Raw genomic sequence first — 17,593 nt, 5'->3', positions numbered from 1 at the left:
GGCAATTGGACACGGGCGACGCCAACCCGCGCGTCGTCGAGCTCCTCGAGGATGGCAAGGTCGAGATCAAGACGGACCGCGGCGAATACGGCACCTGGGCCATCGAGCGGATCCGGGGCTCCGCGGCGAGCATCGCCGTGCACCTCTTCATGACGCCCGCGCCGTCGCTGCGCTGCAAGGAGCACGTCTTCAAGGGCGTCGTCAAGGACGACTTCGCCGTCGCCACGGAGACGAGCGCGGCGCTGTGGGTGATGAAGAAGCTCTGAGCTCCCTCCTCGCCTGTGTGAACTTGCACAGCTCCCAACCATTTCCCGGAACCCGTCCTTGTGCATGCCTCCCGCGCAGCTCCCACCCTTTTCCCCGGCGGGGCTCGTTCCGCGCGGACTCGCGCGGCCCTTCGCCTCGACCCGTACCGGGGGGATCTCTAGTTCCCCTCGAGATGTGAATAAGTTCATCCTCCTGTTTCTCTTGCTTTCGCCGCGAGAGGTCTTCGGCTTCGCACCAGGCGTCGCACCGTGAGCGCGCCTGCGGCAGGTGATTTTGTGGTTGACATCGAGAAGCTCTCCCAGAGCTCGGCGACGAGGTTCGCCGCGCGCGACGCATCTCGACGCCATGGACTCGTCCGGGTGCGGCATCGCCTTCTTCGACAGTGGCCACGGTTTCAAAACGAAGGAGGAGGACATCGCCGACGAGGAGAAGTTCGTCGAGGGCTGCAAAGTGCTCCGCCTCGTGGCCCAAAACAAGCTCGACGCCGTCGCCGAGGCCGTCGACGCCCAGCCGTTTTTACTGAACTTCCGCGACTACGATCGGCGGACGCCGCTCCACATCGCCGCGTCCGAGGGCCACGTCGACATCGTCGAATTCCTCACGTCGCGCGGCGCCCGCGTGAACCGGAGCGACCGCTGGGGCGGGTCGCCCTTGGACGACGCGCTGCGCCACCGGCACCACGACGTCGTCGCGGTGCTGCGGAAGCGCGAGGCGCGCGTGGGCGCGGTCGACTACAAGACGCAGCTCATCTCCGCGGCGGCCGCGGGCAACGTCCAGGAGGTCGCGGAGTTGCTCGACGACGGCGCCGCGGACGTCGATTCCACGGACTACGACCGGCGCACGGCGCTGCACGTCGCGGCGTCGGAGGGCCACGTCGTCGTCGTGCGGCTGCTCGTCCACTCCGGCGCGGATCCGAACGCGCGGGACCGCTGGGGCAACGGCCCGCTCGAGGGCGCGGAGCCGGGCTCCAAGTGCGAGCGCGCCCTGTTACGCGCCGGCGCGGAGCCGCGGCGGAGCTTCACGCCGCCGCGCGCGCGCGAGGACGAGGGCGACCTCGGCGCGTTGGACCCCGGCGAGGTCGAGGTCGGCGCGCGCATCGGCGGCGGGTCCTTCGGCGTCGTCCACCGCGCGCGGTGGCGCGGCACGCCCGTGGCGGCCAAGTGCCTCGAGACGACGTCCGCGGACCGCGCGCTCGCGCTCAAGGACTTCACGATCGAGGCGTCGATCCTCAGGCGGCTCCGCCACCCGAACATCGTCATGCTCCTCGCGTTCTCCACGATCCGGGGGCGGGAGATCATCCTCTCGGAGCTCATGCGCTGCTCCGTGCTCGACGAGCTGCAGGCGCTCGCGCCGGGGAAGACGCTGCCGCGGCCGCGCGCGCTGCGCTGGGCGACGGAGATCGCGCGCGGCATGGCCTACCTCCACTCGTGCAAGCCGCCCGTGCTCCACCGCGACCTCAAGCCGGGGAATTTGTTGTTGGACGGGTCGGGGTCCTGCCGCATCTCCGACTTTGGGTTGGCGACGTTCCGCGCGGACAACCGCGCGTCGTCGCCGGACGGCGGGCCGGGCGAATCGTTCAGCGACCTCACGGGCGCGACGGGCTCCTACCGCTTCATGGCGCCCGAGGTCGCCCTCTCGAAGCCCTACGGCCGGCCCGTGGACGTCTACTCCTTCGCCATGATCCTCTACAACGTCTACGACTCCGTCGCGCCCTGGTACGGCGAGACGGGCAAGGCCGCGGCGAAGCACGCGATCCGCGGCGAGCGGCCGCCCATCCCCCGCGACTGGGACTCGAAGATCGGCGAGCTCCTCCGCCTCTGCTGGGCCCACGAGCCCTTCGAGCGGCCCTCCTTCGCCGCCGTGCTCGACCTCTTCGACGCCGCGCGCGACGCCGGCGTCGACGTCGAGGCCCCGCCGGGCCTCGGCAGCCCGCCGGCGGCGGCCGCGCGGGCTCTCCCGGGGCCCGACGCGACGCCCGCGACGAAGCCCTGCTGTGTTGTGATGTAAGGTATGTAGTGAATTTTCGTCGCCCTGCTGTGTTGTGTCGTAGCGTATGTAGTGAATTTTACGCGCGCGTCGGCGGGAGCGCGCGAGTCGGTGCGCTCTACTTTTGCGCGGTCGCCGTCGACGTCGCGCGCGCGATTCCCGCCTCCGTTCACGCGTCGGTTTCGAGCGCCCGTCGAATCGCCTCCTCCTCCAAAAGTTTCGACTTTCTTCGACGGACGCGGCCATCGGCGATCTGCGCGTGGTGGAGCTCCACACCGTGCTTGTACTTGGCGTTCTCGCCTGTAGGCGTGCAGGTCAAATGCGTCGCGCCTCGTCGCGCGCGGTGCGTCACGTACCATTTATTTTATCGAGATTTACGAGCGCAATGATGTAGAGGCCCATGATGATCATGCCCTCGAACATGATGGCGCCCCCGGGGTTCTGCGCCTCGTTGGTATTGACGAACGTGTCCGAGAGGGGCTCGGCGTGGTCAGGGGCTCGCGTCGGGTCGGTTTCGCGACTAGCTCGAGCGGCGCGGGCGCCCTAGGCAAGCTCTTGTGGAGATTTCTCAGCTCGCCAGGCTCGCCCTCGCAGGGGGTGGCTGAGGCCGGAGGGTGCTACCACCGCCGTGGCGGGCGCCTCAGCAAGACCCGGGCGCGACGTCACGATGACCCTTGAGAATCTCACGCAAGAGATCGCCGGACGGATCTTCGAAATGCTCGGCTTTCACCGCCGTCCGGTCGCCTCCGTGGTGTCGAAGTCCTGGTATGCCATGGACTCGCTGGCGGGCTCCCGCGCGCGCCACCGGGCGACGCTAGAGGCACGCGGCACCGGGGAAGAGTTCTTTGCTCTGGGTGTGTGTGCGCGGAGAAGCCCCCATTTCTTAGACTTAGTGGTGCTCGGTCGCGACCACGACCTCGTCGGTATATACCCGCACCCTTCTCACCTAATCCCCCCCGCCCCGGCGTTACCGGATCGCCTGGTCCTCCGGACGAACACGAATCAGGGCTTTCGGGGTGCCCATGTCGTCGTCATCGAAAAGTGGACGGGCCAAGTGCTCGTCTACAAGCACCCGCGAGAAGTCGCGCCGAACAGCCTGCCGCTCAGGAACATCGCCGTCGAGGACCTCGAGCTGCGCAAGCGGTACGAGGCGACGGGTCTTTTCCTCGGTCTCTCCAAATTATACCATAACGAAGGTCGGACGCGGATGCGTTGGGGCGACACTATCCTCCTCCAGCTACCCGCGACGATGGACGGCGCGAACCGCCTCGAGTACCACTACGTGTACATCGGCCTCGGCTCTATCTTTGAATTCGGCCCATTACCCGAGCCCGTGACGCGCTATTACTCCAACGTGGGCAACAATCACGCCATCTATCCAATCGCGATCACCGCAACGGACGCCATCTTCTTCAAAGCCTACGGGAAACCCGTGCGGATTTCGCGCGACGACTTGCTTCGCGAGCCCCGGTGCCTCACGGGGGGGCGGACCAACGAAGAGATCGTGGCGGAGTTCGGCGAATGCGGCTGGGAACTCATGATGCTACGCACGGGCGGCCCGATGTGGGGCCACACGGGAGGCGTCCACATTCTCCGCGCCTGCGACCGGGACGGCGCGACCGGCTTCCCCACGGTCGCGCAGGAGCCCCTCATGGCCCAATTGACGCCGGAAGAACGCGCAGAGGTGGCGAGGAGGGTGGCTCTGAGTTTCAATAGTTTGTTTCAAGGCTAGAAAACCAGAGTTAAGCGCCCCTTGGAAAGTCACCTCGTCGTGTTCCGGGGCTCGGGCCGGTTCGAGGGCCGCCGGGGCCCGCCCGCGGAGACGCTCGCCGCGGGCTCGGCGACGGTGATGGCGAGCGTGGGCTCGGGCCGGCGCGGCCGCGGGTTGCGCGACTTGCGGCCCGGCGCTTTCGGCGTGGACTTGGGCGGCAGCGCGGGCGCGGCGACGTCGTCGGCCGGCGGCGGGCCGTCGGAGCCGTCGGCCGCCGCGTCGCGGAGGAGGAGCGCCGGCGACGCCTCGCGCAGCAGGCTGTAGGGCGGCCGCCCCGCGGGCAGGTCCTGCTCGAGGCCGCTGAGCGTCTGCCAGGTCACCTTGCCGCGCGCGCCCGCGCGCCCGACGGAGACGACCGCGTCGTCGTCGCCGAGCGCCCGCTTCGCCACGGCGTCAAAGTCGGCGACGGTGGCCCGCCGGTCCACGACGGCCTCGATGACGTGGTTGTCGCCCGCGCGCATCAATAGCACGATCGCGCACGTGCCCTCGTCGCCCGCGTCGTCGAAGCCCTTCGGGTCGATCTGGAGCGCGACCTCGCCCGCGTCGCTCTCCATGTCCGGGATGGCCTTCTTCAGCGTCATCGTGTCCCGGAGCTGCTTGCCCGCGTAGCGGCTCTTGGGCTGGCGCTCGCGGAGGCGGACGCGGCGGATGTCGACGGTGTCGAAGGCCGACAGCGCGTTCGCGAGGCGCTTCGGCACGGGCTTGACGAGGCCGTCGGCCATGTCGCTCAGCTTCTCGGCGACCAAACTCCGCAGGTCGCGCACCGTGGCCTGCTCGTGGGCGACGACGCGGACGCCGCTCGAGAAGGAGTCGTGCGGCGCGTGCGTCGCGGCGATCTTCGCGTCGTAGAGCAGCAGCTTCACGCCGAAGAAGCCCGGCTCCCGGGGCGGGCCGGGCAGCATGACGCAGGTCGTCGGCGGCGTCGCCCGCTTGACGCCGGCGTCGCGCAGCGTCGCGGCCTCGTCGACGCGGCGCGCCGCGCGGCGCTCGGGGGGCTTGACGTGGTACTCGTCCGCGGCCTTGAGGTCGAGCAGGTGGATCGCCGCGTGCTTGAGGTCGCCCAACGTCCACGTCGCCGCGGCCTCCAGGGTCACCTCCCGGTCCGGCGCCGCGTCCGCCGGCGCCGCCTCGCCCGGCGCGGCGGCCTTGAGGACGACGCGGACGGCCAGCGCGTTCCGCCGCCGCGACAACGCGGCGACGACCTCGCAGACCGGCGGCGCCTCGGGCCCGCTCACCAGCAGCTCGTCGCCGCCGAAGAGGCGCGCGTCGCGGTCGACGGCGAGGGCGTCGACGCCGTCCATGTCCGTGCGCAGCCGCGCGACGTTCGCGGGCTCCAGATCCGCGGGCTCGAGGCCGAGCGCGCGCGCGACGGCACCGGCGATGCCCTCCGCCGAGTCCTGGGCCGTCCCCGAGAGGCGCACGTCGCGGCAGGTCAACCCCGCGGCCTCGAGGTCGTCGTCGGACGCGTTGTTGAGCGCGGCCGCGGCGAGCCGCGCGTCGCCGCCCGCCCAGACCCGGAGCGCGAGCGTGGCCGCGCGCGGGTCGAAGTGGCCGAAGGGCGGGTCGTCGCGCTTCCGCGTCTCCAACACGAGGTCCGCCGCCGGGGCTAAACCCAGCGCCTCCAGCGACGACGTGTCGTCCTTGGACCGGAACGTCTTGCCGCCCGACTTGCGCGCCGGGTCCCAGACCCGGAGCCGCCGGAGCGCGGGCGCGTTGCCCGCGGCGTCGCCGGCGCCGCACTTGGCGAAGGCCGCCGACGCCGCCCGGTCCAGGGTCCAGGCCTTCGAGGCCCAGAGGACGACGGGCGGGCCGTGGGCCTTGCCCGTCTTCCGGCGGACCGACAGCTTCGTCGCGCGTTTCCGGATGGACTCGACGCGCGCGTGGCGCTCGCGCTGGGCGTCCTCGACGGCGACGGCGGCCATCTCCGAGTCCGGCGGGAAGGCCTCGTCCCGCGGGGGCAGGGCGTTCCGCGCGTAGAGCACGAGGCACGCGGCGCCGTCGCGCTTCCGCGGCGGCGCGGGCGCGTCCTCGAGGCCCCCGGCCCCGGCGCTCGTCTCGGGCTTCGGCGGCGTCACGGGGTCGTCGCTCGCGCCGCGCCCGAGAAGCTCGTCGACGTCGCCGGGCTCGAGGAAGCCCACGCGCGCGTCGTCGCAGCGGCGCCAGCGGCCGTCACGCGCGGCGTGCGCGACGTAGTGCCCCCCCGACGCCGTGCCCCTGTGGTCGACGACGCATCTGAGCGCGTAGTCCGTCGCGCCCTCGACGCCGTCGTGGATCCAGTGCCCGACGTCGAGGTGCTCCGGGATCGCGAAGGGGCCCTCGACCTTGACGCGCGCGCCGTCCACGAAGCGGACCCGCGAGAGCCCGAGGAGCAGCACCTCGGGGATCGCGGCCATGGTCGCCCGCTTGATCGCGGGCACCTTGCGCCCTAGCGCGTCGCAGTGCCAGGCGTCGTCGCCCTCGAGGCTCTCGAAGCCGTGCGCGCGGCCCATCGCCGCGCCGACGTCGTCGCCGCCCGCGCGGACGCAGAGCGGAACGACGCGGAACGGCTCGCTCGCCTCGCGCTTTACGAGTGCGCCGTCGCCGTCCAGGCGGTCCTCCTCCGCCGACGGCGTCAGCGTCTCGACGCGCGTGCCCCCGAAGACGCGCCGCGCGTCGTCCCGGAGGGAGGTCGCGTCGAGCGCGTCGAGTAGGAGCGTGAGCAGCTCCGCGGCGTCGTGCTGGTGCCGCAGCTGGCCCGCGTCCCAGCCAAAGGCCACGGTCAGGGGCCGGGCGGAAACGGCCGACGCGTTGCCGCTCTGGGCGAGGCGCGCGAACAACCGCTGGAACTGGAGCGGGATGCACCGGACCTCGCGGCCGTCGCGCGCCTCGTCGTAGCGCCACGCCAAGACGGCGTCGCGCCAGGGCTCGACGGCGAAGAGCGCCTGGAGCAGCGCGTTCAAATAGCACGTCGACGACTCGTTGTGCAGGCCCACGCCCGCCGAGTTGTCCTCGGAGAAGTGGCTGCTCTCGATGGTCTCCACGCCGCCCTCGACGCGCGCGTCGAACTGGACGAGGAACTCGAGGTCGCCGTCCGTCAGCGGGCTGCTCGGCCGCAGCGTCGACGCCGCCGCCGCGCCGCTGCCGGCGACGGCCAGCATGGTGTTTTTGGCGTCTGGGCTGCGTTCTAGCAGGCAGGCATCGATCGGTTTGCTCACGTTTGAGCGTGTTGGGCAGCGGCAAGTAAATTACACGTGGATCTTACCGTTCAAAGGCAGCGATTCGAAGCTATCCAAATCTCGCGCCAATCTCTCCGAAGCGCTCTCTGTCGGCAGCCGCACCGCCGCGTTCAGTGCTCGAGTGCCCCACGCGCCTCGAAACACACCGCGCGCACCCACGCAAGCCACCGCAAACGCGTCGCGCACCGGAGCTCGCGCGTCTGCACGCCTCAGCACCTCCACGTCGCCGGACGGTTTCATCATCGCCGCAGCGCCTCCACGTCGCCGGACGGTTTCATCATGTCGTCGCCGAGCCCGAAGAAGCGCTGCCCGAAGCCCTGGCGGCCGCTCTTCGCGGCCGGGTCGCGCGTCGAGTGCCGCCACGGCGGCGGCGACGTCTTCTACCCCGGCGTCGTCACGGCCGTCACGAGCGACGGCCACTACGACGTCGACTACGACGACGGCGACGAGGAGCGCGGCGTCGCGGGCTCCCTCATGCGGCCCGAGGCGGGCCTCAAGGTCGGCGACGCGCTGCAGAAGAAGTTCCCGGGCTACGGCAGCGGCGTCTTCGACGGCCGCGTCGCGGAGATCTTCCCCGCGGAGAAGAAGGTCCGCGTCGCCTGGTCCGACGGCGAGGAGACGTTCATGACCGTCGCGGCCGTGCGCAAGGCCATGGACCACCCGCCGTCGCCCGCGAAGCCGGTCAAGCGCGCCGCGGCGTCGGCGCCGCCCGCGCCGCTGCCGGCCCTCGAGGCGGCGGGCGGCCGGCCGAAGCGCGCGCGCAAGGCGCCGCCGGCGCTCACGTACGCGAAGATGGGCACGAACACGTCGTCCGCGAAGAAGCGCGCGGCCTGGGACTCGGAGGAGGACGCGTCCATCTCGTCGTCCGACGAGTCCGCCAAGCCCCGGCGCAAGCGCGCGGCCGCGGCGCCGAAGAAGAAGAAGCAGGCGAAGAAGGCCGACGCCGACGACGAGGCCGACGCGGGCGCGTCGAGCGACTCCGAGGACGAGTCCTCGGACGACGCCTCCTCGGAGGACGAGCAGCCCAAGCGCAAGCGCACGGCCGCGGCGGCGAAGAAGAAGGCGCCGGCGGCGAAGAAGAAGGCCGCGGCGGCGCCCGAGCGGCCGCTCACGGAGGCGGAGAAGGGCACGGCGGGCAAGCCGACGGCGGGCCTCGCGCCGCCCATGGCCGGCCAGTACTCCGGCGAGTACCGCTTCGCCATCGGCACCGTCGTGAGCGTCAAGTGCACGTCGACGGGCCGCTGGGTCCGCGGCCACGTCATCATGCACCTCCGCGGCGGCGTGACGACGTTCTACGCCGTCGAGAAGGCGCGGTGCCTCTTCGAGCGCATGCAGGGCAAGAACCAGCACTACGAGGACGTCGACGTGACGACCCAAAAGGCCGCGGCGGCCTGCGTCGTCGCTTTGGACGAGCCGCCGCGCGAGGTCCGCAAGTGGACGTCGGGCACGCCGTGCATGCGCGCGTCGAACCTCGAGCACGCGGCCGCGGTCAAGGACGCGCCCTTCGACCCGTCCCTGGGCTTCGGCGCGTCCAAGCTCCGGACGAAGCAGTCGACGGGCAAGTTCTCCGGCGGCGCCGACGCCGCCGCGGGCCTCGACGAGGCCGAGGTCAAGGCGAAGGCGCACCTCGCCGCGGGCCGCGTCGGCGAGGCCCAGGTCCTCGAGTGCCTCACGTGCCTCGGCGACAAGTGGCCGACCCAGGACCGGCCGAACGTGACGCCCGACGGCAAGCCCGTCCACGGCATGTGCCTCGGCGCGGTCTTCGTCCTCGGCGGCGTCGGCATGGCCTGCTCGAACGTGAGCGAGCACTACCCGGAGCTCACGACGCTCGTGACCAAGTGGGTGACGACGACGCTGCCCGAGGACTTCCCCTTTAGCAGCCTCCAGATCAACTACAACTACCGTCCGCGCCCCCGCGTCCCTGTATTTTGCCTCGCGACGCTCGAGTCGCTCTTCTCTCGCAGGCGCGCGGAAGCACGTCGACGGCAACAACATCGGCCCGTCCTACATCCGCGCCATCGGCGACCACAGCGGCGGCCAGGGCAGCAAAAGGGTGATTCAACGTCGCTTCAACGTGAGTGTTCCGCGCGCGCGCGTTTCGGAAACAGCGCCCATGCTTCGAGAGCGCTCCGAGAGATGATCGCTCGTCCAAAAATCAGCCGAAACGAGCGGAAAACGACCGAGATAGGAGCCTTTGAAGTTGGGAATTTCGCACCCGTTTGCTGCCCAGGCGGCGGCGAGCTCTGGACCGCGGACAAGTTCATCGTCACGACGGACGACGACGGCAAGCCGCTCGTCAAGGGCGGCGGCGGGCCGGACACGCTCGACTGCAAGAAGGAGTGGATGCTCTTCAACGGCAACGAGGAGCACGAGACGCGGCCCTACTTCGCGGGCAAGGGCGCCAAGCCGGGCACGAAGGGCGGCACGCGCATCTCCTTCATCGCCTTCAGCCACCAGGCCTACAACAAGCTCTCGACGTCCGTCGCGACGCGCCTCAGGACGCTCGGCTTCACCGCGTGCTCCGACGACGGCGTCGACCTGCCCTACTTCACCAAGTACCGCATCGACAAGAAGGAGTTCGACGCCGACGAGAACGTCAAGTACTTCCGCTACCAGCGCAAGCGCGCGATCGAGCTCCCGCCGCCGACGAAGAAGAACGCCGTGTCCGTCGAGTGCTACGGCCTCACGATGGCGCGCGGCGGCGGCTGGATGTCCCACTGCGACGCCGCGGCGACGCGCACGGTCCACGAGCTCACGCCGAACATGACGGGCTTCCACGTGCTCCACCTCGACGCCTCCGGCGCCGCCGGCGTCGCGCTCGTCGAGTCCCACGTCGACAAGAAGCGCTTCAACATCTACGCGAAGACGGACCCGGAGACGGACCGCTTCGCCAAGTTCGTCAAGGGCCTCAAGCCCAACGCCGTCGTCGCCGTCTGCATCACGGACACGGCCGTCGCGGCGAAGCGGCCCCCGGGCAAGAAGCTCTACGACGCGCTCGTGAGCCTCGGCGCGCCCGAGAACATGGAGAAGATCGGCTACCGCTTCCCCTTCGCCTTCCTCGGCGTCAAGGGCGCGAAGCCGGGCTCCGCCGTCGTCCTCATGGACAAGACCAAGTTCCTCCTCCGCATCGACGCGACCGTCGTCACCGCGAAAGACGGCACCGTCACGCTCGCGGACGTGACCGAGGAGAAGACGGACATCACGACGAAGGTGATCCTGTCCAAGAACCACGGCGACGAGGGTTAGGCCGTCGGTCGTACACTAAGCACCCCCTGATTGTGCGCTGGCGCTCCGCGCATGCTTGACAGCGCTAAAGTCAGCGCTAGCGGACGGAATTGATTGAAGTAGTGGCTGTCAGTTTCGGGATTACGTACCCGAGTATCAACCAAAGTTTCTCTTTGCACTGTTTTTTCAAGTGATCAGAAAAGGAATGGCCCCACCTTCGTGAGGCTGCCCCCGGTGGGACTTGCGTGCACGGGGTCGCGACCGGTGGCGATGCAACGGTAGTGCATCGTTCGGTGGAGATCGCGGCCGGCGGCACTCGCCGCGCGCCTCCCGGTGCCCCCCGCGCCGCCCCGCCCGCGCGCGGCCGCCCCGACCGGCGTCGGCGCGCCGCCGCGCCATGGCCTGCGTGCTGCGCTTCTGCGCCGCGCGGCCGAAGCACGAGGACAACTACTACGAGGAGGAGGAGCCGGACTTCGGCCGCGACGAGCCGAGCGCGGGCCTGGGCGCGAGCGACGGCCGGCAGCACCGCGCGTCGACGGTGAGCCTCGTGCCGCCGTGGACGACGGGGCGCCTCGTCGTCGAGGTGCTCGGCGCCAAGGGCCTGGCCGCCGTCGACGAGAACGGCTTCAGCGACCCCTTCGTGACCGTGCGCCTCGCGACGCCCGGGTCCGGCGCGTCGCTGCCGAAGCCGCACGACAAGCTGCACCGCACGGCGACGGTCATGGAGTGCCTGAACCCGCGCTACAAGCAGGAGCGCTTCGTCTTCGACGACCTGCGGTCCCCGCTCCCGGACGTGCGCTTCGAGGTCTACGACTACTCGCCGGGCCTCTTCGGCGAGAAGGCCGAGCCGCTCGGCCAGTGCGTGCTGTCGCTGGCGAACCACTGGAAGCAGACGGGCGGCGACGTCGTCGACGGGCCGAGCAGGGCCGAGTGGCACACGCTCGAGCCCCTCGTGCTCGGGCGGCGGTCCAAGGCGAACCAGACGTCGCGGTCCGACTGCGGCGAGCTCGAGGTCCGCGTGACGCTGCGCCGCGGCACGGGCGACATGCAGGAGGACGCCGTCGCCGAGGCCGACGCCGCGCGCTGGTTCGTCGACGAGTCGTCGAATAGCGGCGACGGCGAACTGCGCCACGCGGAGCACGCGGCGAACACGCTCCAGGTCGCCGTCGTCCGCGCGATCAACCTCATCGCCGCGGACAGCGCGCTCTTCGGCGGCAAGTCGGACCCGTTTGTGACGCTGAGCGTGGGCAGCTTCAAGTGCAAGAGCCGCGTCGTGCGCAAGAACCTGAACCCCGTCTGGATGCAGACCTTCGACGTGCCCTTCCAGTGGGACGGCGGCGTGCCGCCCGCGCTCAACGTCTTGGTCGAGGACTGGGACTTCGGGTCGTCGCCGGACTTCCTGGGCAAGTGCCAGGTCCAGCCCATCTCGCTGCCCAAGTGCGCCCCCGACGGCGCGGCGCCGGCGACGTGGTACACGCTCGAGGGCGACGACGACGACGACGACGGCGGCGACGCCGTGGACCGGGGCCAGGTCCAGCTGGCCATCAAGATGGTCTACGACCCGGCCAACGACCCGAGCGAGGACCGGCCCTTCTTCGACGAGCCCATCGACGAGAAGTCGGCGGCCAAGGACCCCAACGAGCTCCGCGTGGCCATCTGCCGCGCGACGGGCGTCAAGCTGTGTGGAAATCAACCAGTGAGCTGGGTTATCCCAGCCAAACTTCAGAACTCTCTATCTCGATCAAATCGAAGTCGATTCGGCTGACTTTTGGACGAATCGATTGCTCTCATCGAGTTCTCGAAGCTCAGCCAAAAATTCCGGCGCAATTCGTTCAATTACGCGCACATTGAAGTCGTGTTGAAGATTTGATTTCCACACAGGCGTCAAGGCGATGGACGTCCCCATGCCCTTCTCGTCCAAGCCCGCGTCGTCGGACCCCTACGTCGTCTGCCGGGCCGCGGGGCGGCCGGACCGCAAGACGAAGACGCGACTGGCGACGCTGTCGCCCGTCTGGAACGAGGTGCTGACCTACGACCTCCACTCCGAGGACCTGTCGCAGACCGGCAAGTCGCTCAAGGACGCCAAAATCGAGCTCGTCATGTGGGACTGGGACCGGCTCGACAGCGACGACTTCATGGGCAAGGTCGCCATCCCCCTGGCGCCCTTCGCCGCGTCCCAGAAGGCGAAACGGGGCTGGTACAAGCTCGCGGGCGACAAGGCCGCGGCCGACGGCGACGGCGCGCTCGCGGGCGACGGGTCCCTGGGCCAGGTGCTCGTCGTGGTCCAGTGGCGCTACAACCCGGCCTTAGATTTCGCGCCCCTCGAGGAGGCCGACGACGGCGGCCTCGCGCACCCGGCGAACGAGCTCCGCGTCGCGCTCTATAGAGGCCGCGGCCTCGCGATCAAGGACAAGAACATGTTCTCCGAGGGCGGCTCGAGCGACCCGCGCGTCATCTTCCGGGTCATGGACGGCACGCAGGAGCTCGCCAAGTGGCTGAGCGGCACGCGGACGAAGACCCTGGACCCCGTCTGGCGCGAGACCTACGCGAAGGAGCTCCGGGCGGACAAGGTCAACGCGACGTCGAGCGATCTGGTGCTGCGGTGCATGTGCGAGGACGTGGACCTGACGTCGACGGACTACATGGGCCAGTTCGACGTCCGCCTCGACGCCGTGTTGAAGGACCGGCCCAAGGTCACGGGCGGCTGGCACGCGCTCCAGGCGGGCGAGACGACGTTCAGCCAGGGCACGTCCGCGGGCGACATCACGGGCGAGATCCAGCTGAGCCTCCAGTGGCGCTTCAACCCGGCGCTCGACTTCGACCCCTGGGTCGGCGACGCGTCGGACGTGGCGTCGCGGCCGCCGAACGAGCTCCGCGTGGCGCTCATCCGCGCGCGCGATCTCGACTCGGGCAAGGCCGGCGTCTTCGCGGCCGCGACGGCGAACCCCTTCGTGCGCTTCTCGCTGACGGGCGCCGCCGAGGTCGAGCCCTGGCGGTCCACGACGAAGAAGCGCACGCTCGAGCCGAGCTGGTGCGAGACCTGGTGTTTGCCGTTGGAACGCGAGCCGACGGGCGACGAGGTCCTCGAGGTCTGCGTCGAGGACGACTCGCTCACGTCGCAGCGCGAGACGGACCTGGGCCACGTGAGCGTCGCCGTCGGCGCCTTCGCGCTGAAGCACGGCCGCGACCGCGCCTGGCACGCGCTGACGCCGCCCGCGGGGCGCCGCGTCGGCGAGTCCGGGCCGGGCGCCGTCGAGCTCGTCGTCAGCTGGGTCCACAGCGCCGCGCACGACTTCGACCCCTGGGAGCACGGCCACGCGGCGAACTCGACGATGACGCTGCCGAACGAGCTGCGCCTCGGGCTCGTCGCGGGCCGCGACGTCGGCGTCAGGGACCCGAAGGTCGTCTTCCACGTCGACGGCGCGGCCGACGGGCCGCTCGACTTCTCGAGCCGCGCGTCCAGGGGCACGCACCCGGTCTGGTGCGAGGCCTTTGCTTTGCCCATGACCATGGGCGAGGAGGCGCCGTCGCTCGTCGCGACGCTCGACGACGGCACCGTGAAGAAGCGCGCCGTCGTGCCGCTCGACGCGCTCGGCGACGGCGTCAAGCGGAAGCGCGCGTGGCACAAGCTGCGGCTCGAGGGCCACAAGAGCGACGAGGAGAAGGAGACGGACGGGGCCCTCCAGCTCATGATGCACTGGATCTACAACCCCGCGCTCGCGTTCGCGCCGTTCGGGCCCGAGCCCGCGGCCGCGCGCGCGAAGCCGCCGAACACGCTCCGCGTGGGCCTGGCCCAGGGCCGGGGCCTCGCGCGGCGGCCAGCCGACGCCTACGTGCGGGGCAAGGCGCTGCGCCTCCGCGTGCGCTTCGCCGTGACGGGCACGGACGCGGTCGCGGCGTCGACGACGCGCGACGCGCCCGGCTTCTCGCCGGCGTGGTGCGAGACCTTCGACCTCGCCTACGCGGCCAAGGCGCCGTCGACGTCGCCGACGAAGAAGGACCTGGCGCCCCTCGTCCAGCTCGAGTGCACCGTCGAGGGCTTCGGCAGCGGCGACGCGGCCGCGCCCGTCGGCTACGCGAAGATCCCCATCGACGACCTCCGCGCGAACAAGGGCGCGCCGAGCCGCAAGTGGTACGCGCTGGTCCAGGACGGCGACGGCCCCGCCGGCGAGCTCGACCTCGTGCTCCAGTGGAGGTATCAGCCCCACGCGGACCCCTGGCACGAGCCCGCGGCCGCGAGGCCCACGGGCGCCGCCGCGCTCGCGGCCGCGCTCCTGCCGAAGAGGGACGACCTCGTCGCCTTCGAGCTCCACACCGACGAGGTGGAGATGTCCATTGTGGAGAAAGAGGCGAGCTCCGCGGCACCTTTCGCCTTCTAGCAGACGGCGGCCGCGAAACGAGTTCCGATGTAACTGTATCTTGCTTCTCACGCATGTCGCTAGAGCATGTCGCTGCGTCGAGACAGCGACCCTCGCTCGAGATCACGGCCCGCCGCGACGACCCCGGACCCGCCCGAATGACCCTCCGCCGCGCCGACCTCGGGTCACAACTTCTTCCAGGAGCCTCCTCTAACGCCGAGGCGTCGAGAACCATCTTTCAAGGGCCCTCCTTAGGCAGGCCGCTCAGGCGCGTCGTCGTCTCCGCGTCCCCCAGGCGCCCCGGCAGCGGCGCGGTCTCGACGCCCAGGCTCGCCTTGGTCAGGTTCACGACGTTCGACATGAGCATGGCGATGGTCATGGGCCCGACGCCGCCGGGCACGGGCGTGATGAGCGACGCGACGTCCTTCGCCGCGTCGAAGTCCACGTCGCCCACGAGCCGGTAGCCCCGCTTCGCCTCCGGGTCGTCGACGGCGTTGATGCCGACGTCGACGACGACGCAGCCCGGCTTGAGCCACGACGCCTCGACGTAGCGCGCGCGCCCCACGGCCGCCACCACAATGTCCGCGTCGCGGACGACGGCCGCGACGTCGGGCGTCGCCGAGTGGCACACGGTCACCGTCGCGTCGCAGGCCTGGAGCAGCGCCGCCACGGGCATGCCCACGATGTTCGACCGCCCGAGCACGACGGCCCGCTTCCCCGCGAGCGGTACGCCGTGGCGCCGGAGCAGCTCGACGCAGCCCGCGGGCGTGCACGGCATCGCGAGCGGCGGCGGCCCGCCCTGCATGACGAGGCGCGCGACGTTCGTCTCGCTGAAGCCGTCGGCGTCCTTGCGGAAGTCGATGGCGCCGAGCACGCGGCCCTCGTCGACGTGCGCGGGCAGCGGCAGCTGCACGAGGATGCCGTGGACGTCCGGGTCCGCGTTCATCGCCTCGACGGCGGCCAGGATCTCCGCCTCCGACGCCGTGTCGGGCAGCAGGGCGTCGACGCAGTGCACGCCGATCTCCGCCGCGACCTTCTGCTTCATGCGCACGTAGGTCTGGCTGTCGCGCCGCTCGCCGACGAGCACGACGCCGAGACCCGGCGTGACGCCGTGGGCGGCCCTGAGCGCGTCGACGTCGCGGCCGAGCTCCGCGCGGATGGCCTTGGCCGTCGCGGCGCCGTCGAGGATGTTGACGCCCTGGACGGCGGCCATGGCCGCCGTCAGCAGCGCGCGGCCGCCGAGGGCCGCCGCGGCGAGGACCGTCGGGCGCCACCGCATCGTCGCGGCCACGAGGGATGCCGTGGCTGCGAGGCGCTGCGGCGAACTGTGCAGGCGCGCAGGCCTTTTGACGCTCGACTCAGGTCTTTTCGCCGCTCGATTTACGGTCTTCGGCGCGCGAATCGGGTCTTTTTAGCACCTCGATTAGCACCCCATGCTCGCCACCGCGAGTGCGAGGTCGGAGGAGCCGGGATGGTGAAGCTCGACTTTCTCGGACTGCCGAGCAAAGCGTGTGACGCCGATGCGTGGAATGGCGAAGTAGGACGTGGTCTAGAGCATAACTCGTACCACGCGCATCGCCTACATCAACCAGACAAGCATCAACAGCATCGACACCAACAGACCCCTTGCCGCTAACAGAAGCACCCGCTAACCACCTCGCGAAACCTCCGCGACAGAAACCATGATAACCACCCCCTTCCTGCTCGCGCTGCTCCCCGCCGCCGCCTACGGCGCGGCGTCGGACTGCGAGTTCCGGCGCGAGGCCGGCTGGACCGACTTCGACGAGGAGTTCGAGGACGGCCACACCTACATGTGGCTGGGCCTGTCGCGCGACGACGGCTGCGCGGACCTGCACTGCGACGCGGCGACGGGCGCGCTGTGGCTCGCGGTGCACCACCGCTTCGGCGTCAAAGAAACCGAGCCGACGAGCAAGGGCCACAAGGTGTCGCGGTCGTCCTACTGCATGGTCCTCGCGGAGGACGGGCGCTACGCGCGCTACGGGCGCGCGCAGATGAAACAGCGCGAGGAGCGGTTCATGTGGCGCGAGCGGCGCCGCGAGAACTGGCAGGACGTCGGCCCCGCGGTCCCGGCCTCGGAGACGACGGAGGTTTTGGTGGCCTCGGACTGGGGCGCGGACCAGTACGCCAGCTGCCTCTACGACTACTGCGAGACGACGTGCGACGCTTTGGCCGCGCGCGACGCGGGGACCGCGGACGCGGCGGCCTACGACGACCTGTTTTCGCGACTCACGACGGGCACCGAAAACATCGACGCGGCGCCAAAGTCGTGCTTCGACGACGACGACGACTGGTGGTGGTACTTTGGGTGGATCACGACCGCGCACGCGTTCTGGATCGTCGGCTGCGCGTGTAGCGTCCTGCTGCCCTGGTACCTCGGCTGCTCCGTGTCCAACGCCTGCTGCCCCTTGTTCGCGCAGCTCAACGCGCTGCGCAACGAGTTCGCGGACTCGTGCCCCTGCCTGCACCGCTGGCTCACGTTCTGCTGCGTGCGGTGCTGCGTGTGGTTTTCGTCCGCCTGCGCGTGCTGCGCCTGCTGCTGCGGGCGCAAGAAGGACGCCCGGACGGCCGACGACGCCGCGCCGTCGGAGGAGGCGAACGCGCGGGATCTGGAGCTCGTCGTGACGATGCAGCCCGAGGCCGGCGAGGCGGCGGCGGGTCCCGTCGCGGCGTCGACGAGGTCGCGGGGCGCGGCCCTGAAGGCGCGGTCGGCGGGCCCCCAGTTCAAGCTCCTGCTCTGGAAGATCGCCACG

At 70.4% G+C, this 17,593-nt stretch overlaps 5 protein-coding genes across 5 annotated transcripts; 3 read left to right on the top strand and 2 right to left on the bottom strand.

The window, feature by feature from the left end:
- Window positions 1–813: 813 nt before the first annotated feature.
- On the top strand, window positions 814–1,233 carry AURANDRAFT_6929 (hypothetical protein; the record flags this gene model as incomplete). The annotated part of the gene is made up of 1 exon (XM_009037140.1): window positions 814–1,233. A coding segment is annotated over one exon (420 nt), but the record flags the coding sequence as incomplete, so codon positions are not given.
- A 96-nt stretch (window positions 1,234–1,329) lies between these two features.
- AURANDRAFT_24785 (hypothetical protein) lies at window positions 1,330–2,274 on the top strand (the record flags this gene model as incomplete). Its single annotated transcript, XM_009037607.1, has 1 exon — window positions 1,330–2,274. A coding segment is annotated over one exon (945 nt), but the record flags the coding sequence as incomplete, so codon positions are not given.
- Window positions 2,275–4,014: 1,740 nt separating this feature from the next.
- AURANDRAFT_63085 (hypothetical protein) lies at window positions 4,015–6,513 on the bottom strand (the record flags this gene model as incomplete). The annotated part of the gene is made up of 1 exon (XM_009037288.1): window positions 4,015–6,513. One exon carries the CDS (start codon window positions 6,511–6,513, stop codon window positions 4,015–4,017), a length of 2,499 nt encoding a protein of 832 aa, XP_009035536.1.
- A 1,005-nt stretch (window positions 6,514–7,518) lies between these two features.
- Window positions 7,519–10,485, top strand: AURANDRAFT_63084 (hypothetical protein; the record flags this gene model as incomplete). Its single annotated transcript, XM_009037608.1, has 3 exons — window positions 7,519–9,142; window positions 9,204–9,302; window positions 9,470–10,485. 3 exons carry the CDS (start codon window positions 7,519–7,521, stop codon window positions 10,483–10,485), a joined length of 2,739 nt encoding a protein of 912 aa, XP_009035856.1.
- A 4,572-nt stretch (window positions 10,486–15,057) lies between these two features.
- Window positions 15,058–16,275, bottom strand: AURANDRAFT_53178 (hypothetical protein; the record flags this gene model as incomplete). The annotated part of the gene is made up of 1 exon (XM_009037287.1): window positions 15,058–16,275. One exon carries the CDS (start codon window positions 16,099–16,101, stop codon window positions 15,061–15,063), a length of 1,041 nt encoding a protein of 346 aa, XP_009035535.1.
- Between the last annotated feature and the right edge of the window lie 1,318 nt (window positions 16,276–17,593).

The sequence above is a fragment of the Aureococcus anophagefferens genome (assembly GCF_000186865.1).
Source record: "Aureococcus anophagefferens unplaced genomic scaffold AURANscaffold_6, whole genome shotgun sequence".
NCBI lineage: Eukaryota > Pelagophyceae > Pelagomonadales > Pelagomonadaceae > Aureococcus > Aureococcus anophagefferens.
Note: the sequence above shows the minus strand (reverse complement) of the source record. Positions and strands in the feature narration are given on the sequence as shown.